We start from the raw sequence: 21,277 nt of genomic DNA on the forward strand, positions 1-21,277 counted from the left end.
TCTATGGTAGGTTGGCCATTTGGATTCAGAACTGGCTTGCCCACAGGAGACAAAGGGTGGTGATCAAAGGGACTTATTCCAGCTGGAAATCTGTAAATAGTGATGTTCCCCAAGGCTCTGTCCTGGGACCTCTGCTGTCTGTGATGCAAATGACCCGGATGAAAATGTAGATGGGTGGATTAGAAATGATTAGTAATGTGGATAGTGTGGAAGGCTGTCAAAGAATACAGCAGGATATAGATCAGTTGCAGATATGGATGGAGAAACGGCAGATGGAGTTTATCCTAGAGAAACATGGTGTTGCATTTTGGTAGATCAGGTGTAAAGAGACAGTACACCGTTAAGGGCAAGACATTGATGAGCAGAAGGATCTTGGGGTCCAAGTTCATAGATCCCTGAAAGCGGTAGCACAAGTTGGTTAAGAGAGCATATGGCTTACTTACCTTTATTAGTCGAAGCAATGAGTTCAAAGGTCACAAAGTTATAATTGCAGCTTTATCTGGAGTATCGCATGGTCACTCTGGTCACTCCTTCATAAAAAGGATGTCAAGGCTTTTGAGAGGATGCAGAGGAGGTTTACCATGATGCTGCCTGGATTACAGTGCATGTGCTATGACAAGAGGTTGGACAAACCTGAGCTGTTTTCTCTGGAGCAGTGGTGACAGAGTGCAGATCTGTACAGTACTGGAGTGGAGTTTTATAAAATTAGAGGCATAGGTAGACAGGCAGTAGTTTTTTCTCCAGTGTTGAAATGTCTAATACCAGAGTGCATGCATTTAAGGTGAGAAGGGGTAATTTTAAAGGAGGTGTGACGGGTTCGTTTTTTCTCACAGAGCATGGTAGGTGTCCAGAACGTGCTGCCCAGGGTGGTGGTAGAGACAGCTATACTAGGGAATTTTAAGAGATGTTTAAATAGGCACATGAATGGGAGGAAAATGGAAGGATATGGACATTGTGTAGGCAGAGGGGATTAGTTAGGTTGCCCATTTGATTACTAACTTAATTGCCTTAGCACGACAGTGTGGGCTGAAGGGTCTGCTCCTGTATTATACTGTTCAATGCTCCGTGTTCTAAGCTGTCTATAAGGAGTTTTTACGTTCTCCTCATGACCATGTGCGTTTCCTTCAGGTGTTCCAGTTTCCTCCCACCTTCCAAAGATGCACATTTAGAGTTAGACATGCCAGGTTGGCACCCCAGCACAATCGTCGGACTACGTCGGTCATTGATACAGAAACAACTTATTTTATTTTTGAGTTTCGATACACATGTGAAACATAAAGCACTAGATCCTTTTGCACTAAAATTTGAATCTTTATCTTATCTTTATAACAGCAGCAGGTTCATTTCTGCTCACTCATTCCTGTCAGTGTTATTCTCGGTTATCTTCAATACTACATTCTAAGAACTGGAATCATTATCAATCATTTCAACTGAATTAAAATGGGGAAACGAGAAAGCTTGTTTAAAATAATGGCATCCTAAAAACATTCTAAGCCATCAAAATATAATGAGAGTACCAGAAGCACTGGGCATGCTCACAGAGCGCCAATGGTGGAGTGGGGGAGGGGGAGAGGGATGGAAGGAGAGACAGAGGGAAAAAGAGGAAGGGAGAGAGAGAAAAGGAGAGGGGAGGGAGGGAAGGAGGAACAGTGGGAGAGAGAAAGAGGTGGGGATAAGAGAGAGAATGTGAATGTTAATATTTTAGGTTCTCAGAACTGGAGAAGTAAGAAAATTAGCATGTTACATTCCAAAAGGGGGATACAGAGGGAATGTCTCTGATCAGGTGCAGACCACCTATCAGAGTCAGGAGAGAAATGAAACAAAGAGCTACAATTGAAACTGAAATGTCCAGTAACCTATGTGGAGAGGAAGTAAAACTGGTTACCTGAAGTTGAGGAATTCAATACTAAGTCCCAAGGGCTGTACAGACCACAGAGGAGATGTACTGTTTGTTATGTTTACTTTGGGCAGCATGGTTTGTATACTTAAACAGGGACCTCTTGGGTTTCCCCCTGTACTCTGGTTTTCTCTCACACGCAAAAGTGACGTGGGTAGATTATTTATTGGCTATAAATTTCCCCGGGTATAAATGGGTAGCAGGAGGATTGAGGAAGTTAACACGTCATAAAAATGGGCCATACAGGCCAGCTGCTCCACAACAACCAAGATTCATATCTAAGCTTCTCCCATCGGCCTGTATTTTTAAAGAATATAGAGTAGCTTTGTTTGTCATACGCATACCAAAAGATACAGTGAAATGCGTGGTTTCCATCAATGATGTGCGGGCAAAGCCTGCTAGTGTCACACTGCTTCCAACACCAAGATAGCACGCCCACAACTTACTCACCTTGGACCCCAGGTTGGGAGGCTCTGTTCTAAATTTAGTTCTCGATTCCCCAACTCAAGTTGATGGGCATTGTGAGAAAAGAGATGGGGAAATTAGCGGGAGAATACGACTGAAGAGAATGTTCTGATAACAGACAGAGACTTTATCGGCTGATGGATCTTCATGAGACATGAAAAGTATGATCAGTGTAGGAGAATAAAAGCAAGCAGCGCCAGGAAGAGTGGGGAAAAGAACTAACAGGATAGGTGAGTGAAATCTCAGGGTCACATTTGCAGACTAAGCAGAAATGCTCTGGCAAGATGCCACAAATTCTGTGTTTCATTAGAGGAATTATGTGAGAGCTATAGAGAGAGTGCAGAGGGGGGTTTTCAAGGATGCTGCCTGGATTAGAGAGCATGTTATATGTTTGAGTGAGCTTGGGCTTTTCTCTTTGGATCAAAGGATGATGTGCGGTGACTTGATAGAGGTGTGCAAGACAATAAGAGGCATAGATCAAGTGAGTTGTAAGAGATTTTTTTCCCCCAGGGTGAAAGTGGCGAATATAAGGGATCATAATTTTAAGGTGATTGCAAGAAAGTATAGGGGGCATATCAGAGACGAGTTTTATTTACACAGTGAGTAGTGGGTGTGTGGAATGCCCTGCCAGGGGTAGTGGTAGTGGTACCTTAGGAACATTTAAGAGACTCTTAGGTAAGCACATGGATGATAGAAAAATTAAGGGGTACATGGGAGGGAAAGGTTAGATTGATCTTAGAGTTGGCTATATAGTTAGCATAACATTGTGGGCTGAAGGGCCTGGACTGTGCTATAATGTTTCACTTCTCCAATGTAGAGGAGGTCATATCACGAACAATGAGCTCATGATATAAATTTGGATGCTGTGCAGGTGAACTGCTCCTCGACCTGGAAGAACTGTTGGCTTTTCCTCACCACTGGTTCAATCTGCAAATTGGCCTTCAGGGAATCCTGCACGATGATTCCCAAATCTCTTTGCAACTCAATTTTTTTAGTTTATTCCTCATTTAGAAAGTCTATGCCTACATTCCTTCCACCAAAGTGCGCAATCATACAGTTCCCGACACTGTATTCCCTGTACTTCCTCTTTGCTGATTCTCCTAATCTGGTTAAGTCCTTCTGCAGCCTCTCTGCTCCTTCAACACTAACTACCCTTCCACCTATCTTCATATCATCCATAAACATGGCCAGAGAGCCACCAATTTCATTATCCAAGTCGTGTATACAACGTAAAGTGAAGCAGTCCCAACACAGATCCCGGTGGAATGCCACTAGTCACCAGCAACCAATCCAAAAAGGATCACTTTATTCCCACGCTTTGCCTTCTTCTAATCAGTCAATGTTTCTACCAATGCCAGCGCCTTTCCTGTAATACCCTGGCCTCTTAGCTTGTTTAGCAGGCTTGTATGTAGCATCTTGTAAAAGGCCTTTTGAAAACCCAAGTACATAATATCCAGGAACTCTCCATTGTCTATCCTGCTTGTTATTTCTTTAAAGAATTCCAACAGATTTGTCAGGCAAGATTTTCCTTTAAGGCCCATTTTATCATGTGCCTTCAAGTACCCCAAAATCACATCCTTAACAATCAATTCCAATCATTGAGATCAAGCCACCTGGCCTATAATTTCTTTTCTTCTGGCCTTTCTCCCGCCTTGAAGAGAGGAGTGACATTTGCAATTTCTCAGTTCTCCGGAACCATTCCAGAATCTCGTGATTCATGAAATGTGAGTGTACTGTACATTTAGCTCTCTCTGAGGTCATTTAGAGTTGAACTGTTTCCCCTGAATATTTTGTGTTACATATGATATCCTTCAACATGATTGACTGATGGTCTTGTCCTGAAGGTGGATGTCAAGGATTTGTTTGACAGGTGTTAAGTCCAAAAGCACGGCAGATAGAAAGCAAATTTGTTCTCTGGTGTTGTGGCTCCTTGACAATCATCAGCAAAGTACTCTCTCCTCCACTAACTGAAAATATAGATTAAAACCACTGTGGCCTCAGCATAGATCACTGTGGAAGCCATCTGACTCAGGAGGTCAGGCAGTATCTATGGTGAGGAATGAACAGTCGATATTTTCAGCCGAGACCCTTCATCACAGTCCAAAGTGCCAAGCTACTCCAGCACTTTGTGTGTGTTCCTCAAGATTTCCCAGCATCTGCAGAATCTCTTGTGTTTATAGTTTATGACTCTGACAGTGGCCTATTTGTCCCCAGTCTTTGTTTTCTGTTAGATAGCTAATTTTCTGTCCATGTTAATAGATTATCAAAATTCTAAGAGGTTGGTCATATCACTGCTGCTGGAATAAAATATTCAAATGTCCAAACAATATGGGGACTGCAATAAAGTATTTACCTGTGTTGCATTCAGTATTTCATCATTAACACAGATCTTCTCTGAGGATCTCTGTTCCGTCATGCTCTTTAGATAGTTGCTCAGCAATACCTAGGCCTGTTGCAGCAGGGTACCATAGCAATTAGTGTAACCGTTCACTGTGTAAGATCAGGGTCCAATCACCATTGCTGTCTGTAAGAATTTGTATGTCATCCATGTGACCTCCCATGTTCCAAAGACGTACAGATTAGGGTTAGTAATTTGTGGGCATGCTATGTTGGCACTTCCAGCATGGCAACTCTTGAGGGCTACTCGGACAACACACCTTGCACTGCGTTAGTCTTTGATGCAAAATGAAGCCTACCCCATTCACTCTTCAGGCTCCCTCCCATTCTTTGGGTCATTAATTTCCCTGCCTGCCCCTAACCTTTGGAATACTTGACAATTATTTTTATACTACCCTTGCCTCCCTGAACAGTGGCCAGTTGACCTTGTCTCTAAGGTTTCTAAGAAGAAATTGTTTTCCATATGTAGATACTGTCCAGTGCCCTGAATCTTGATGCCAGAATGTAATTAAATCTATGAAAGGAATTTCTGTAAGGTCACTTCAAAATTAGAGCTTATTTTTTCAGTCAACCAGCATTCAAGAAATGTTTATATTAAATGGCTTAATTGTTCATTTTTCACAAAACCACATCTTAGTTGTTAACAACATACTTTATTTATTGGGTTTAATGTGGCCATTTAATTAATTGGGCTGAATGGATTGACAGATCTTCATTTTTTTTGTTCTGAGGAAGTGGAGGAAAAGGAAATTTATAGGCACAACCCCTTAAGGTTCATTTTTGCCCTGAACATCATAACTTGTGTACAGATCCTCCTTTCTCCCATTGTCCATTCTCGTCTCCTGTCAGATTCCTTCACCTTTCAGCCCTTCACTTTTTCTACAAATCACCTCCAAGCTTCTTACTTCAACCCTCCATCTCCCACCCACCTACCCACCTTCCCCCTGACCTGGCTTCACCTATCACCTTCTAGTTGGTATTCCTTACCCTCCTCTCACCCTTTTATTCTGGATTCTCCACCCTTCTTTTCCAGTCCTGATGAAGAGACTTGGTCCGAAACATCGAAGTTTTATCCCTTTCCATTGGTGCTGCCTGACCTGCTGAATTCCTGCAGCATTATTTGTGTGTTACTCAGGATTTCCAGCATCTGCAGAATCTGTTGTTTTTGATATCCTGTGTCCTATTTGTATTGATGGAATCAACGTACACACAGTAGTCACATTATTATGTACCTCCTGTAACTAATGAAGTGTCCACTGAGTGTATGTTCATGATCTTCCGCTGCTGTAGCCCATCAACATCAAGGTTCAATGTGTTGTGCATTCAGAGAGGCCCTTCTGCACATCACAGTTGTGATGCATGGTTATTTGAGTTACTGTTGTGTTCTCATCAGCTGAAACCAGTCTGGCCACTGTCCTCTGACCTCTCTTATTAATAAGACATTTTTGCCAACAGAAATGCCATTCACTGGATTTTTTTTTGAGTTCACACCATTCTCTGTAAACTCTAGAGAATGTGAAAATCCCAGAAGATTGGCAGTTTCTGAGAGGCTCAAAACATCCCGTCTGGTAACGACAATCTTTCCACTGTGAAAGTCACTTCTCACCTCCCCATTTGGATGTATGGTCTCAATAGCAATTGAACCCCTTGACCATGCCTGCATACTTCTACATATTGAGTTGCTGCCAGATGATTCGCTGATTAGATATTTTCATTAACAGACAGGTGTACAAGTGTTCCTGATAAAGTGGGCACTGTTTGTAGATGGTATTATCCAAAGCACAGTCAGATTGTTTGTAGCAGCAATTACAGACAATCAGGAAGACTTTGCTTCAGTGTTTCAAAATATCAGATTTACTTAACAAGATAGTGCTGTTGTCTACTTCTGTGATCTTCTTCCGTGCTGTCACACAATTTTCTTCACAATCTCTTTGTATCTGCAGATTTTTGGCAGGGGGATGAGAACCAGAGTGATAGTGCTGAAGATGAGGTAGTTGTTTTACTAACAGAGGCAATGTGTAGTGAGGATAAGCTGTTGATAGGCAGAATTGCAGTCAATAGGGTGAGTGGCCATGTAAAAGGTGGACAAAATCGAAAAGAGTGAAAAGGAATTGAAGGGGTTAAATTTGAATGCGTGCAGTATATGGAATAAGGAATGTGAACTTGTAGCACAATTTCAGATTGGTATGCATGATGTTGTAGGTATCACTGAATCATGGCCAAAAGAAAATTTTAGCTGGGAGTTTAATGTTCAAGAATACACATTGTATCAAAAGGACAGGCAGGAAGGCAGAGGGATGGCATTGCTCTGTTGGTAAAAAAATGTAATCAAATCATTAGAAAGAGGTAAATTATGGATGGAATTATTGTGGATAGAGCTAAGAACTGCAAGGGTAAAATACAGATTTCCAAACAGTAGTATGGATGTGACCACCAAATTACAATGGGAGATAGAAAATGCATGCCAAAAGGACAATTTTACAAAGGTCACGGGTGATTTCAAAATGCTGGTAAACTGGGAAAATCAGGTTGGTGCAGGATTCCAAGAGAGGGAGCTTCTAGAATGCCTACAAAATGGATTTTTAGAGTAGTTAGTGGTTGAGCCCAATAGGGAATCAGCTATTCTAGATTGGGTGTTGTGCAATGGATTTTAATGGATTAGAGAGTTTAAGGTAAAAGAATGCTGAGGGCAGGTGATCCCTTAGGAGAAAGATGATAAAATGATTGAATTCACCCTGAAATTTGAGAAGGAGAAGCTAACTTCAGATGTATCAGTATTAGAGTAGAGTAAAGGTAATTACAGAGGCATGAGAGAGGAGTAGGCCAGATCTGACTGGCAAAGAACACTGGCAGTGATGATGGCAGAGCAGCAATGGTTAGGATTTCTGGAAGCAATTCAGAAGGCACAGGATATATACATCCCAACGAGAAAAAGTATTCTAAAGACAAGATGACACAACTGTGCCTAACAAGGGAAGTCAGAGCAAACATAAAAGCGAAAGAGAGGGCATATAATACAGCAAGAGTTAGAGGATTGGGAAACTTTTAAAAACCAACAGAAGGCAACTAAAAACATCATTAAGAAGGTAAAGATGGAATATGAAATTAAGCTAGCCAATAATATTACAGAGGATTTCAAAAGTTTCTTCAGATACGTGAAGTCTAAAAGAAAGGAGAGAGTAGATATTGGACCACTGCAAAATGTTCCGGGAGAGGTAGTAATGGGGACAAGAAAATGGCGAACAAACTGAAGGAGTATATTATATCATTCTTCCTTTTGGAAGATGCTAGCAGTATGATGGAATCTCCAGGTATCAGAGGTCATGAAGAGTGTGAAGTTATCATTACTAGAGAGAAAGTTCTTGGGAAACTGAAAGGCCAGGTAGTGTACAATCCAGAGTTTTAAAGAGATGGCTGAAGAGATTGTGAAGGCAGCAGTAATGATCTTTCCAAAATCACTAGATTCTGGAATGTTTCTGGAAGACTGGAAAATTGCAAATGTCACTCCACCGTTCAAGAAAGGAGATGCAGAAAAAGTAAAGATATTATAGGCCAGTTAGTCTGATGTCAGCGCTTGGGAAGATGTTGGAGTCGATTGTTAAGAATGAGGTCTCAGGGTACTTGGAAGCACATGATAAAATAGGCCATAGTCAGCATGGATTCCTCAAGGGAAAATCTTGCCAGACAAGTCTATTGGATTTTTTTGAAGAAGTAGTAAGGATAGGCAATAAGGAATTTATTGATGTGTACTTGGCTTTTCAGAAGACTGTTGATAAGGTGCCACACATGACGTTACTTAACAAGCTATGGCTTTGCGGGAAAGATTCTAGCAAGCATAAAGCAGTGGCTGATTGGCAGGAGGCAAAGAATGGTAATAAAAGGAACCTTTTCTGGTTGGCTGCTGACGGTTTTCCATACAGGTCTTTTTTGGAAGCGGTTCTTTTTACGTCAATGATTTAGATAATAGAATTGATGGCTTTGTTGCAAAGTTTGTAGATCATATGAAGGTAGGTGGAGGGGCAGGTAGTTTGAGGAAGTGGAGAAGCTCCAGAAGCACTGAGACAGATTAGGAGAATGGGCAAAGTGACAAATAGAATACAGTGTCAGGATGTGTACAGCCATGCACTTTGGTAGAAGAAATGAAAGGGTTGACTATTTTCTAAGTGGAGAGAATATACAAAAAATGAGGTGCAAATTGACAGATTACACTTCACTCTGAGGGGGACCAATATTCTTGCAGGCAGGTTTACTAGAGTTTTTGGAGTGGTTTAAAGTGATATGGCAGGGGTATTGGAACTAATATGATAGAGCTGAGGATGAGCCAGCAGGTTTACAAGTCGATGATGAACGTAAGGAAGGACAAACCAATGATGGGATACAAATGCAGACAGATCAGAGTTAAGTTGTACCATGGAGGCAAAATTCAGAAAGGTCAACGAATGCAGGACTGAAGGTGTTGTATTTAAATGCATGTAGCATTTGGAATAAGGTGAACAAACTCCTGGCTCAATTAAAGATTGATCAATATGATGTTGTGGGCATCACTGAGTCATGGTGGAAAGAAGGCCATAGTTTGGAGCTTAACGTCGAAGGATAAACTTTGTATGGAAAGGACAGACAAGAAGGCATAAGTAGTGGGTGGCTCTTTTGGTAGGAGATGGAATTACATCTTCAAAAAGAGATGACAATGGGTTAGAAAGTGGTGATTTTTTTGTGGGTGGAGTTCAGAAATTGCAAGGGTAAAACAACATTATGGGAATCAAATAGGCCTCCAAATAGTAGCCAATATATGGGGTTGAGATTGCAAAGGGAGCTGGAAAAGGAATGTAATAAAGGTAATGACACATTTGTAATGGGGGTCTTCAATATGCAAGAGGGTTCGGAAATCAGGTTAGTGTCAGGTCGCAAGAGAGGGAGTTTGTTGAATGCCTATTAGATGGTTTTTTAGAGTAGCTTGTGCTTGAGCCCACTTAGGAAAAGGCTGTCTTATATTGGGTGTTGTGTAATAACCCAGATCTTATGAGGGAGCTTAATGGAAAAGCACTCTTAGGTGGCAGTGATCATAATATTATTGATTTCATACTCAATATTTGTGAGGGAGGAGCATAAGTCACATGTATCAATATTGCAATGGAATAAAGGGAATTACCGAGGCATGAGAGAGGAGCTTGCCCAGGTGGATTGGAGGAGGATTCTGGTGGGGATGCCAGCAGAGCAGAGGTGGCTGAAGTTTCTGGGAATAGTTCACAAGGCGCACAATAGATAAGTCCCACGGAAGAAATAGGCAAAGGGCAGGGGCAACCATGGCTGACAAAGGAAGTTAAGGACTGAATAAAAGCCAAGGAAAGGGCATATATAGTAGCAAAAGTGAGTGGGAAGTTTGATAACTGGGAAGCTTTTAAAATCCAACAAAAGGCAACTAAAAAGCTATAAAGGAAAAAATGAAACATGAGGGCAAACTAGCTAATAATATAAAGCATGAAACTGCAAGATCTTTCAGTTATATAAAGAGTAAAAGGGAGGTGAGAATTGATATAGAACGCCTGGAAAGTGATGGTGGTGAGGTAGTAATGGGGGACAAAGAAATGGCAGATGAACTTAATAAATACTTTCCATCAGTCTTCAGTGTGGAAGACACTAGCCATGTGCCAGTGGTCCATGAGTATCAGGAAGCAGGAGTGAGTTCCATTACTATTACAAAGGAAAAAGTGCTAGGCAAACTCAAAGGTCTTAAGATAAGTCACCTAGACCAAAGTTTGTGGGTGATACAATGATAGATGGGGGGGGGGGGGAGTAAGTAATCCTGAAGAACCAACATGATTACAATAGGACTTAGATAAATTGGAAGAATGAGCAAAAAAGTGGCAGATGGAATACAGTGCTGGGAAATTTTCGAATATGCATTTGGTGAAAGGAACAATACAGTAGACTATTATCTAAATGGGGAGAAGGTTCAAATATCAGAGGGACTTAGGAGCCCTCGTGCAAAATTCACAAAAGGTTAATTTACAGGTTCAGTCTGTGGTAAAGAAGGCAAATGCAATGTTGACATTTACAGTGTTTCAAGAATATAAAAGCAAGGAGATAATGCTGACCCTTTATAAGACACTAGTCAGGCCACACTTGGAGTACTGTCAATAGTTTTTTGGCCCCTTATCTCAGAGAGGATATATTGACGTTGGAGAGAGTCTAAAGGAGGTTTATGAGGATGATTCTGGGAATAAAATGGTTAACATATGAGAAGCATTTGGCAGCTTTGGGCCTGTACTCACTGGAATTTAGAAGAATGTGGAGGGGGGAGCTCATTGACACCTAGCAAATGTCGAAAGGACCAGATAGGGTGATGTGAAGAAGATGCTTCCTATGGTGGAGGTATCCAGAAATAGAGGCACAGACTCATAAGTGAGGGGCAAAGGACAGAACAGAGCAAAGGAGGGATTTTGGTAGGAAGAGTAGTGAATCTGTGGAATGCTGTGCCACAGACTGTGGTGAAGGCCAAGTGCATGGGTTTATTTAAGGCGGAAGTTGAAAGTTTACTGATCGGCCTCACTTGAAACATTGTGAGCAGGTTTGGGCCCCTTGCCTTAGAAAAAATGTGGTGAAACTGGAGAGAGTTCAGAGGAAGTTCACGGAAATTATTCTAGGATTGAATATTTTGTCATATGAAGAGCTTCTGATGGCTCTGAGCATGTATTCACGTATGATCGATAGTCTAATTGAAACCTAACGAATGGTGAAAGGCCTTGATAGTGTGGATGTGGAGAGGGTATATCCCTTGATGGGAGAGTCTAAGACCTGAGGACATAGTTTCAACATAGAAGGGTGTCCTTACAGAATGGAGATGAGGAGGAATTTCTTTAGCTAGAGAGTGATGAATCTGTGGAATTCTTTGACACGGGCAGCTGTGGAGGCCAAGTCTTTGTGTATTTAATGCAGAAGTTGATAGATTCTTGACTGGTTAGGACAGGAAGGAATACAGGGGAATGGCAGGAGATTGAAGCCGTGAGAAAAATTGGATCAGCCATGATGAAATGGCAGACTCAATGGACCAAATGGCCTAATTCTGCTCCTATATCTTATGGTCTTATGACTTGAGGCTTCATGCTTTCTCAGGAACTGGGCTTGTTTAAAATTTACAAGGTAACAAAGCTTCTTTATGGATGCAGTTACTTACTAAATTTCTTAAATGGATGTCATGTTACTGCGGCAGGCTGGATCACATCAAGAGATGGAAAATCCTGAATGGTTACCTTATCTTTTTGCAAAGGCTGTGTAGTCATTGAACACATTAGTATTGCTTACAGAGCAGTCCAAGGCCAAGTCTTCTCTCTTATTTGGATGAATGAGTGGGGCATCATTGTGGCGAAGTAGTTAGTGCATTACAGTTACAGTTACTGCTATTACAGTTCGGGGGGTCAATTCTTCCCACAGTCCAAAGACTGTTCGTACATTAATTAGTCATTGTAAGTTGTCCTGTGACTAGGCAAGGGTTCGATAGGTGAGTTGCTGGGCGATGCAGATCGTTGGGCTGGAAGGGCCTGTTCTGCACTGTATCTCTAAATAAATAAGTAGAATCTCAGTAGATTCAAGATTCAAAATTATTTATTGTTATTCTTCAATACATGAGTGTAAAGGAGAAGAACAATGATTGTTACACAGTATGACTAATGTCCTGGGTCTTTATAAGTGAGTTTAACATATCTTTCATGAGAGCAATACCATCTAATTGCCTTTGGACCAAACAAGGGTGGAAGTGAGATTGATGCAGTACGTTACTCATCTGTGAATGGTTAATTAGAAGTACTAAGGAAAAATACCATATTCACATAACACCAATTACTATCCCCTTTTCTTTCTAAAAGCTTTGTCGTCAATCTTAGAGACACAAAAAAATATTGAGACAATTTAGATGTTGACCAATGTAGTCTGGGGGCTTCTCTGGCCACAACGCTAAGGCTGAGAGGCTGTCCCTGGCTGCTGTACTTTGAGACTGCAATCTTTGTGGTGATTTGCCCCGCTACTGTGATGAAATGATCACTAAGGCTTTGGTCCTGCTCCGGGGATTTGGATCTAAGGACTCAATTCGGTTCGGAATGCTGTTGTTGTTGCCTGCTTCAATTGTTTGTATGATTTGTTTTGTGTTTTTTCTATCTTTCCCTGTGGAATCTGGGGGTTGATCTTATTTTTTTAATTGTTTTGCTTCAGGTTCCTTGCTTTTCTACTGCCTGTAAGCAAAACAAATCTCAAGGTTGTATAGTTTATATTTTCGTTGACAATAACTTTGAAGTTCAGCAGAATATTTCCTCTTATAAAGGAGTAATGAAGGAATATCTGTGCTTGTGACCTGGAATTGTGAAGGCACCAGATCTTTGCTGTGGACATTTGACTCCGATTCAAATTCATTAATTTATTACATGTACATCGAAGCATACAATGAAGTGTGTTGTTTGCATTAACAACCAAAAACAACATAAGGATGTGCTTAATAATGGAAACTCACCTTCCCATGTTTCCTTTTACTTTTATTTACAGCTGGTAATGGAGTTCTGTGGAGCAGGCTCTGTCACTGACCTGGTCAAGAAAACCAAAGGCAACAGCTTGAAGGAGGACTGGATAGCGTACATCTGTCGGGAAGTTCTACGGGTAAGTTGAAATAGCAATTAGAAAACTCATTCTATAAGATTGCTACTTCAATCATTTTACACTGGACCACTTGTGACCATTTCTCAGTCGCTGTGTATACTTTTTCATTGATGCTATTGTATTTCAATGTTTTCCTGTGAATGCCATCAAGAAAATTAATCAGTATAGGATATGGCAACTTATGAATTATTTTGAAAATAAATTTACTTTGAACTGTGAAGCTTGTGATTGTTATTAACTGTATCCTCCAAGGTGAAATTGTGTATTCAGTCCAACAATCTGAAGCCTAAGCAATGGCTAAAGATTTTCAAAGAATATGACTCAATCATTATGCTTTGCTACAATGTGGGGGAGGTATCACATTTTAATCCTATCTGCTCGTTTCTTATATTACACTCTACCCTCTTGTTTTCACTCTCCCCTCTCCAACTGGACAGAAGATACAAAATCCTGAAAGCACATACCACCAGATTCAAGTACATCTTCTATTCCATTGTTATAAGATTATTGAATGGTTCCCTCGTATGATAAGATGGGCTCTTGACCTCACAATCTACCTCGTTATGATCTTGCACCTTATTGTTTACCTTCACTGCACTCTCTCTGTAATTGTTGCACTTTATTCTGCATTCTGTTATTGTCTTACTTTGTACCACTTTTGTGCACTAAGAAATGGGTCTATCTGAACAGTATGCAAGACAAGTGTATCACTGTACCTCGGCACACGAGATATCAATAAACCAATTTCTATTCCAATCCCAATGATAAATAGACGACCTCCCTTCGAAAGGTATGTGACCTGTGGTTCATAACCTCTGACTTGTGACCTTTGACTTCTCAGTGAATGATTAGTCATTGAAGAGCTGAGTGTTTGTGGGGAAAGTATACACAATGCTTGGTGGAGTTTGCTGAGTGGTTTATGAATCAGAATCAGGTTTAAGATCACCGGTATATGTTGAGAAATTTGTAAACTTTGCAGTAGCAGTACAATGCAATGCATGATAAATATAGAGAAAAAAAGAATTACAGTAATTATATATATAATAGTTAGTAGTAAGTAGTAAGTAATGCAGAACAGAATTTTTTTTTAAAAGTAGTGAAGTAGTGTTCATGGGTTCAGTGTCCATTCAGAAATCGGGGGAATGGTGAGGAAATGAGTCCTGAAGTGGTTGTTGAGGCCCCAGTGATTAAGGAGGGTGGGCATTAAAGGGATAGCTTTCGTGGGAGGGGCTCTGCCATTACAGAATGTCAGGTCCGATTTATTCATCTCATGTACATGGAAGCATATAATGAAATGTGTCATTTGTGTTAACAACCAACACACCCAAGGATGTGAAGGGAACAGCCCACAAGTGCTGCCACATTTTCCAGTGACAACAACACAGAACAGTCCACTTTCAGGTATCTGGTCCTTGGCCTCAGAATCTCAAAGTCACAAGAGAAAGGGCAGATTGAGTCAAGTAGACTTGCTTTATTATTGTACTGAGGTTTAGTGAGAGTCCATGCAACGAATCATACATGCCAATCACATCAGGATTTGCAGAGAAAAGCAATAACAGAATGCAGAATATGGTGTTAAGAATGAAGAGTGTACGCTTGTTTAGAAAATGAGTAGAAGTCTCATGGAAATATTTAAAGTTCAGATAGGATTGGATGCAAATTGGATGCTTTTTCTGGGAGGATGTTTCTTCTGGCTTGGTGAGTTGGAAGGACTGGTTCTAGATCAAGGGTCATAGTCTCAGGATGTGGTTATAAAGCTAGGACTGAAATGAGAAATGTCTACACTCAGAGGGCAGTTAACCTGTGGAATTCTCTACCACAGAAAGACAGTTAACATATTTAGAGATGTTGATCGACTTCTGAGTGTAAAAGACATCAAGAGCACAGGAGAAGAGCAGGAGCATGACACTGAGATAGAAAGTCAGCCATGAATGTATTAAATGGTGGAGAAGGTTCAAAGGCATGTTTATGTTGAGGCTGAAATAACTGAACTGATGATTAGGCGAGCCAATAATCTTAAATATCTGAAGTGTTATAAGTGCCTTGAATGGTGATTGGGGCTAAGCGCTAGAGTAAGCTTGAGAGTAATTAAAGGGGAAGTGGTTCAAGGGAGTTAGGTTCTTAACATTTTAAAGTAGTTGGTCATCCTTGTAGTTTGAAATCTTTGTAAATTATCTGAGACTTAAGCCTGAAAGATTTTTCATACATTACATATAGATGATCTCCCTCTATCATTCAGTCCAGATAATGGATCTTGGCTCAAAATGTTTCCTTCACAGATGCTGCCTGAACTGTTGAGTTCCTCCAGCAACTCGCATTTTTCCTCCAAATTTCAGCATCGATGTTGTGTCAACTTTTCAACCTACTTCAAGATCAATCTAATCCTTTCCTCCCATAGCCTTACATTTTTTCTTTCATCCCTATGCCTGTCTAAGTCTTTTAAATGTGCTTCTACCACCACCCATTGCAGTAGGTTCCATGCACCCACCACTCTCTGTGTGATAAACCTACCGCTGACATTCCCCCATACTTTCCTCCAATCACTTTAAAAATATGCCTCCTCATATTGGCAATTTCTGCCTTGGGAAAAACTATTTGACTATCTACTCAATCTATGCCTCTTATCATCTTGTACACCTTTATTTAGTCGCCTCTCATTCTTCTTTGCTCCAAGAGAAAAGCACTAGTTCACTCTACCTATCCCTTTAAGACATACTCCCTAATCCAGGCAGCATCCTGGTAAGTCTCCCCTGGATCCTATTTAAAGCTTCCACTGCCCTCCCCTAATGAGGTGACAAAAACCTGACACAATAATCTGTTTGTTTTGTTTTTATGCAGTGTACCCAGTTAATGGTTGCTCTTGTCTCCTTGTCATATGATCTAAAGCACATCAGTGATCAGTGTAGAGTCAAAGTAAATACCATCCCCGCCAATGTTTGTGGTCCATCATGTAATTTACACTGTTCCATTTCATTAAATTGTACCTGCAGGGACTGGCCCATCTTCACTCTCACCACGTCATCCATCGTGACATCAAAGGACAGAACGTGTTATTGACTGAGAATGCAGAAGTAAAGCTTGGTAAGCATTTCAGGACAGTTAGAATCTTCATTAGCGTTCTGTCAACTGGGAGATGTTATCTGACACAAGAATCCGGGACATCTCCCTGTGAGGATATGAGAAATTGCAATTTCAATAGGCTCTTAGCTATTCTGCAAACATACTATATAACAGGCTCTTCAAAGATAAGTCATGAGGATTAACTGTCCTTCCAGTTAACCTACTTTATTTTGAGATGCAGGCCCTTCCAGTGCAAATACACCCATTTGACCAATTAACCTACTAACCTGCACGTCATTGGAATGTGAGTGGAAACTGGAGCACCTAGAGGCAACCCACGTGGTCATGGGGAGAATGTACAAAGTCCTTACGGACATAGGTGGAATTGAACCTAGAATGCTGCTGCTGTTGTAGTTATGCTGACTGCCACGCCATCCTGCCACCCAGAAATATCTATTTTGCTTAAAGCCCATTTCTTACAAGGATATCTATTATTCTGTGAGTCTACGTGATGCATAGTTTGTGCAGCAAAGTGGCTCAGCGAGTAAGTTGGTGTCTCACAGCTGCAACAATCCTAACCTCCAACTGCATGTGTAAGGTTTTCTTATTCTCCCTGTATTTTCCTGGGTGCTCTGGTTTTATCCCAGTTCCCGAAGTTGGCACTGTAAAGTGATTCTGCTAACTGAGATGCTACCATGCTACCCAGTGAAGAGCAGGGCCCTGAAGAGTGAGTGTTCTGGAACAGAGCAACCTAGGGGTGCAAGTATATATTGTACTGTCCAAATCTTAGGCATCCTGGCTATATGGTATATGTCCCTAAGACTTTTACACAGTATCTAATTCACTGAAAGGAACGTCACAGATAGCCAGGATGGTGAATAAGGCATTTGGCATAAGACCTTAAGACATAGGAGCAGAATTAGACCATTTGGCCCATCGTCTGCTCTGCCATTCGACCATGACTGATCCATTTCTCCCCTCCTCAGCCTGGTGTTCATCAGTTGGGACATTGAATATAGGAGTTGGGGAGTTATGCTGCAGTTACTTCAGATATTAGTGAGGTTTCACTTGTAGAAAAGATTTACCAGGACATTGACTGGACTTGGAGAGCTGAGTTACATGGGGAGTTTGTGTAGACTAGGACTTTATTCCCTAGAATGCAGGAGATGAGAAGGTGAGAGAGGGTTACCAGATCATGAAGGGCATAGACAGGGTGAAAGCACGTAGTCTTCTTCCCAAGGAGAAGGTACAAAAGCCAGGAAGACATAGACTTAAGATCAGAAACAAGGGATTGAAAATAAATATGAAAGGCAGCTTCTTCACACAAAGGGTGGTTCATATTTGGAAAGAACTGCCAGGATCAATGGTTGGGGCAAGCACATTACCAACAGTTTAAAATATACCTATATAAATTCATGGATAGGAGAGGTTTAGACAGCTAAGAGCTAAACAAAGATTGATGGGACTACCTCACTGGCCAAAACATTTAGTGTGGATGAGTTGAGCCAAAAGACTGCATGCATGCTGTATGACATTATGACTACTGTGCCTCCAATTTCTACGTTCTTATGGTACAGAAATTGGGGTTGCCAGGTAGTGTAGTGGTTAGTGTAACAACATTATAGTGCCAGCAACTTAGACTCATTTCTTGCTGCTATCTATAAGGGGTTTGTACGTTCTCCCCGTAGCCACATGGATTTCCACTGGGTGCTCCAGTCTCCTCCAACATTCCAAATAAGTGTAGGTTAGTAGGATAATCGGTGACATGGGTGTGATTGAGCAACATGCGATCATTGGACCAGAAGGGCCTGCTACTGTGCTGTATCTCTAAATAAAATTAAAATAACTGTTTCCATGACTGTTTGTTAAATTAGATGTAGTAATGGGCTCAACCTCGTTAAAGTTTAAGATATAATGGCTATACCATTCAAATGAAGGCAGTGTCCAACATAATACAGACAAAAAAACCTCAAGTTTGGGTAACATGAAGAGCATTAGAAAAGGATGCCATCCTGCCCATTGTATCCATGTACCAAGCTTGTTGTTCATCCTTCATCTTAGAATGATTGTGTGAATACTCCATGTTTTCACTTCTCTTACCCAATTAGACCCTATAACCTTTAAGAAAAACAGGATGTGTGCTTGTGTGTGTGTCTGTGAGAGAGATGAGATTTTAAGGCAATGCCCTCTGACTGTCTGATGGTCTCTCTGCAGTTGATTTTGGAGTCAGTGCACAGTTGGACAGAACCATGGAGAAACGGAATACTTTCATTGGGACACCTTATTGGATGGCACCAGAAGTGATAGCATGTGACGAAAATGCGGATTCCACGTACGATTACAGAGTAAGCAAAGCGCGAGGGCACCTTACAAATAACCGCTAGGGTAAACGTATCTGGATCAAATTTGGTGGTGCTGTGAAAGCAGATGAGCTGGGAGACTGGTACCACCAGCCATGATCTGGAAGACACAGCCAACGAGGCTGAAGGAAGCATCATTACTGCTGTGAAAATATCATTGACAATATGGATGGTCACGGTCTTTCTTCCAGGATCGGGGAGTCCAAAACTAAACATCATAGGTTTAAGGAGAGCAGCAAAAAGTTTAAAGCTTTTCTCACAGAGGATGGTGGGCTGGTGGAACAAGCTGCTGGCAGAAGTGGTAGGAATGGTGCAAATACGATGTTTAAAAGACACTTGGATGGGTTCTTGGATTTAAAGAAGATTTAGAAGGGTAATGGCTAAACGCAGAGAATCAGAATCAGGATTTGATATCACTGCTATATGTCATAAAACTTGTTAACTTTTGCAGCAGCAGTACATAATACTAGAGAAAAAACTGTGAATCACAGTGGATATATTTATTAAATAGTTAAATTAAATAAGTAGTGCAAACAAATGGAAATGAAAAATGTAATGAGGTTCATGGGTTCAATATCCATTCAAAAATTGGATGACAGAGGGGAAAAAGCTGTTCCTGAAACACTGAGTGTGGCCCTTCAGGCTTCTGTGCCTCCTTCCCAATGGTAACAGTGAGAAGAGGGCATGCCCTGGGTGATGAGGGTTCTTAATGATGGACACCAACTTCCTGCGGCATCGTTCCATGATGATGTCCTGCATACTACAGAGGCTAATGCCCATGATGGAGCTGACAGTTCTGCTTCTGGGGCGCCACCAAGAAGACAACTCGTGTGAGCAGCTCTGATGAATACCATCAAATACTTCCACTTCAGTCTGCTACACCTGGCGCTCAGCTCTCACCTGTGGCTCCAAGTAGCTGCAGCACGCGTAGTGGCCACACCCAGGTAAACCATCTCGGCAGACGGGCCAAACCAGGTGAGGGAAGCCGACTGGTCTTCGACCCTCGGTGAGGTAGGAGATCTGCCTATCCCAGTGTGTGAAGCCTGGCCATGGCAGATTTTGCAGAAGAGACCGATTAATGGTCCAATGATCAAGAAGGCAGGCCAGCAGGTGTTATGGAGAGCTAAGAGCACGACAAGGCACTTAGACGTCCTGGTCATCCCCCACAAGAGATGGTGATCTCTTTAAACTCACCCGGCAGAGGGCAAACTTGCCACGTACATGATTTCCCAATATGTCAGTGCGGCGTGGAGGGAAATCGTTCACCATCTGGAAATTCCAGATGCGATCTAATGATGACAGCTGAAAAACAGGACAAACTCAGGTAGATAGTTGGGCAGTATTGATAACTTGGCTTGAAAGAGCCTGTTTCCATGCTGTGTAACTCTGTGGATCTAAATCTTCAAAAGGGAGCTAGAATGGAATATAGAGCATAGAACAGTATGGCCCTTCGGCCCACAATGCTGTGCCTACCCATATAAACCTACCACAAGATTAATCTAATGTTTCCCTCTTATACAGCCCACATACCTTCCATTTATTTTTCTGTCAATGTGCCAGTCTAAGAGTCTTTTAAATGTCTCCTCTGTATCAGCCTCTAAGATATCCAAGTGTCCACCAAGATACCACCAAGATATCCAAGTGTCATAAAAGGGTGGACACCACAGTAGCATAGCAGTTAACACAACACTATTACAGCTTAGGGCGTTGGAGTTTGGAATGCAATTCCTGTGCTGTCTGTAAGAAGTTTGTACGTTCTCCCCATGAACCACATGGGTTTCCACCTGGTGCTCTAGTTCCCTCCCACATTTAGTAGGTTAATTGGTTAATGTAGATTGTCCCGTGAGTAGGCTAGGTTAAATAAGTTGGTTGCTGGGCGGGTTGTTGGGCCAGGATGGATGGTCTGTTTCACACTTTATTTCTAAATAAAAATTTTTTTAAAAGACCTTTCCTTATGTGAATCGTCTCATTAGTGGACCTGAGGAAGTTTATCATAGATTGCAAAGGGATCTGTGTGGGCTGGAAAAGTGGCTGAAAAATTGTAGATGGCACTTAATGCAGCCAAGAATGAGGTGTTGCACTTCGGTAGGACCAACCAGGGTAGGTCGCACGCAGTGAAGAGCAGGGGACTGAGGATGTATGGTAGAACAAAGGGAATAAGGTACGTAACTCATTGAAAGTGGCATCACAGGGAGATAGGGCCATAAAGGCAGCTTTTGGCACATTGGTTTTCATCAATCAAAGTACTGAGCACAGGAGATGGCATGTTATGTTGAAGTTATATAAGATACAGGCAGTCCATGGGTTACGTATGAGTTCCATTCCTGAGTCTGTCTTTTAAGTTGGATTTGTACGTAAGTTGGAAGAAGTACATCCAGTATTATTTAGTGTCAGTTAGTCAAACGTTTGTCTTAGTATACGGTATATATTTTACCTTTCTATGCATATAAAACAC

The 21,277-nt window shown here is 41.4% G+C and overlaps 1 protein-coding gene across 6 annotated transcripts in view; it reads left to right on the forward strand.

Moving 5' to 3' along the window:
- Window positions 1-21,277, forward strand: part of si:zfos-2326c3.2 (mitogen-activated protein kinase kinase kinase kinase 4) — a 322,043-nt gene that overhangs the window by 107,331 nt on the left and 193,435 nt on the right. For all 6 annotated transcript variants that reach the window (XM_059976720.1, XM_059976715.1, XM_059976716.1 and 3 more), the window contains exons 5-7: window positions 13,292-13,402; window positions 16,393-16,483; window positions 18,677-18,807. In XM_059976720.1, the coding sequence (XP_059832703.1) occupies window positions 13,292-13,402; window positions 16,393-16,483; window positions 18,677-18,807 (333 nt within the window). The remainder of the gene's footprint in view (window positions 1-13,291; window positions 13,403-16,392; window positions 16,484-18,676; window positions 18,808-21,277) is intronic.

Source organism: Hypanus sabinus, chromosome 8 (assembly GCF_030144855.1).
Source record: "Hypanus sabinus isolate sHypSab1 chromosome 8, sHypSab1.hap1, whole genome shotgun sequence".
In the NCBI taxonomy this organism is placed as follows: Eukaryota; Metazoa; Chordata; class Chondrichthyes; order Myliobatiformes; family Dasyatidae; genus Hypanus; species Hypanus sabinus.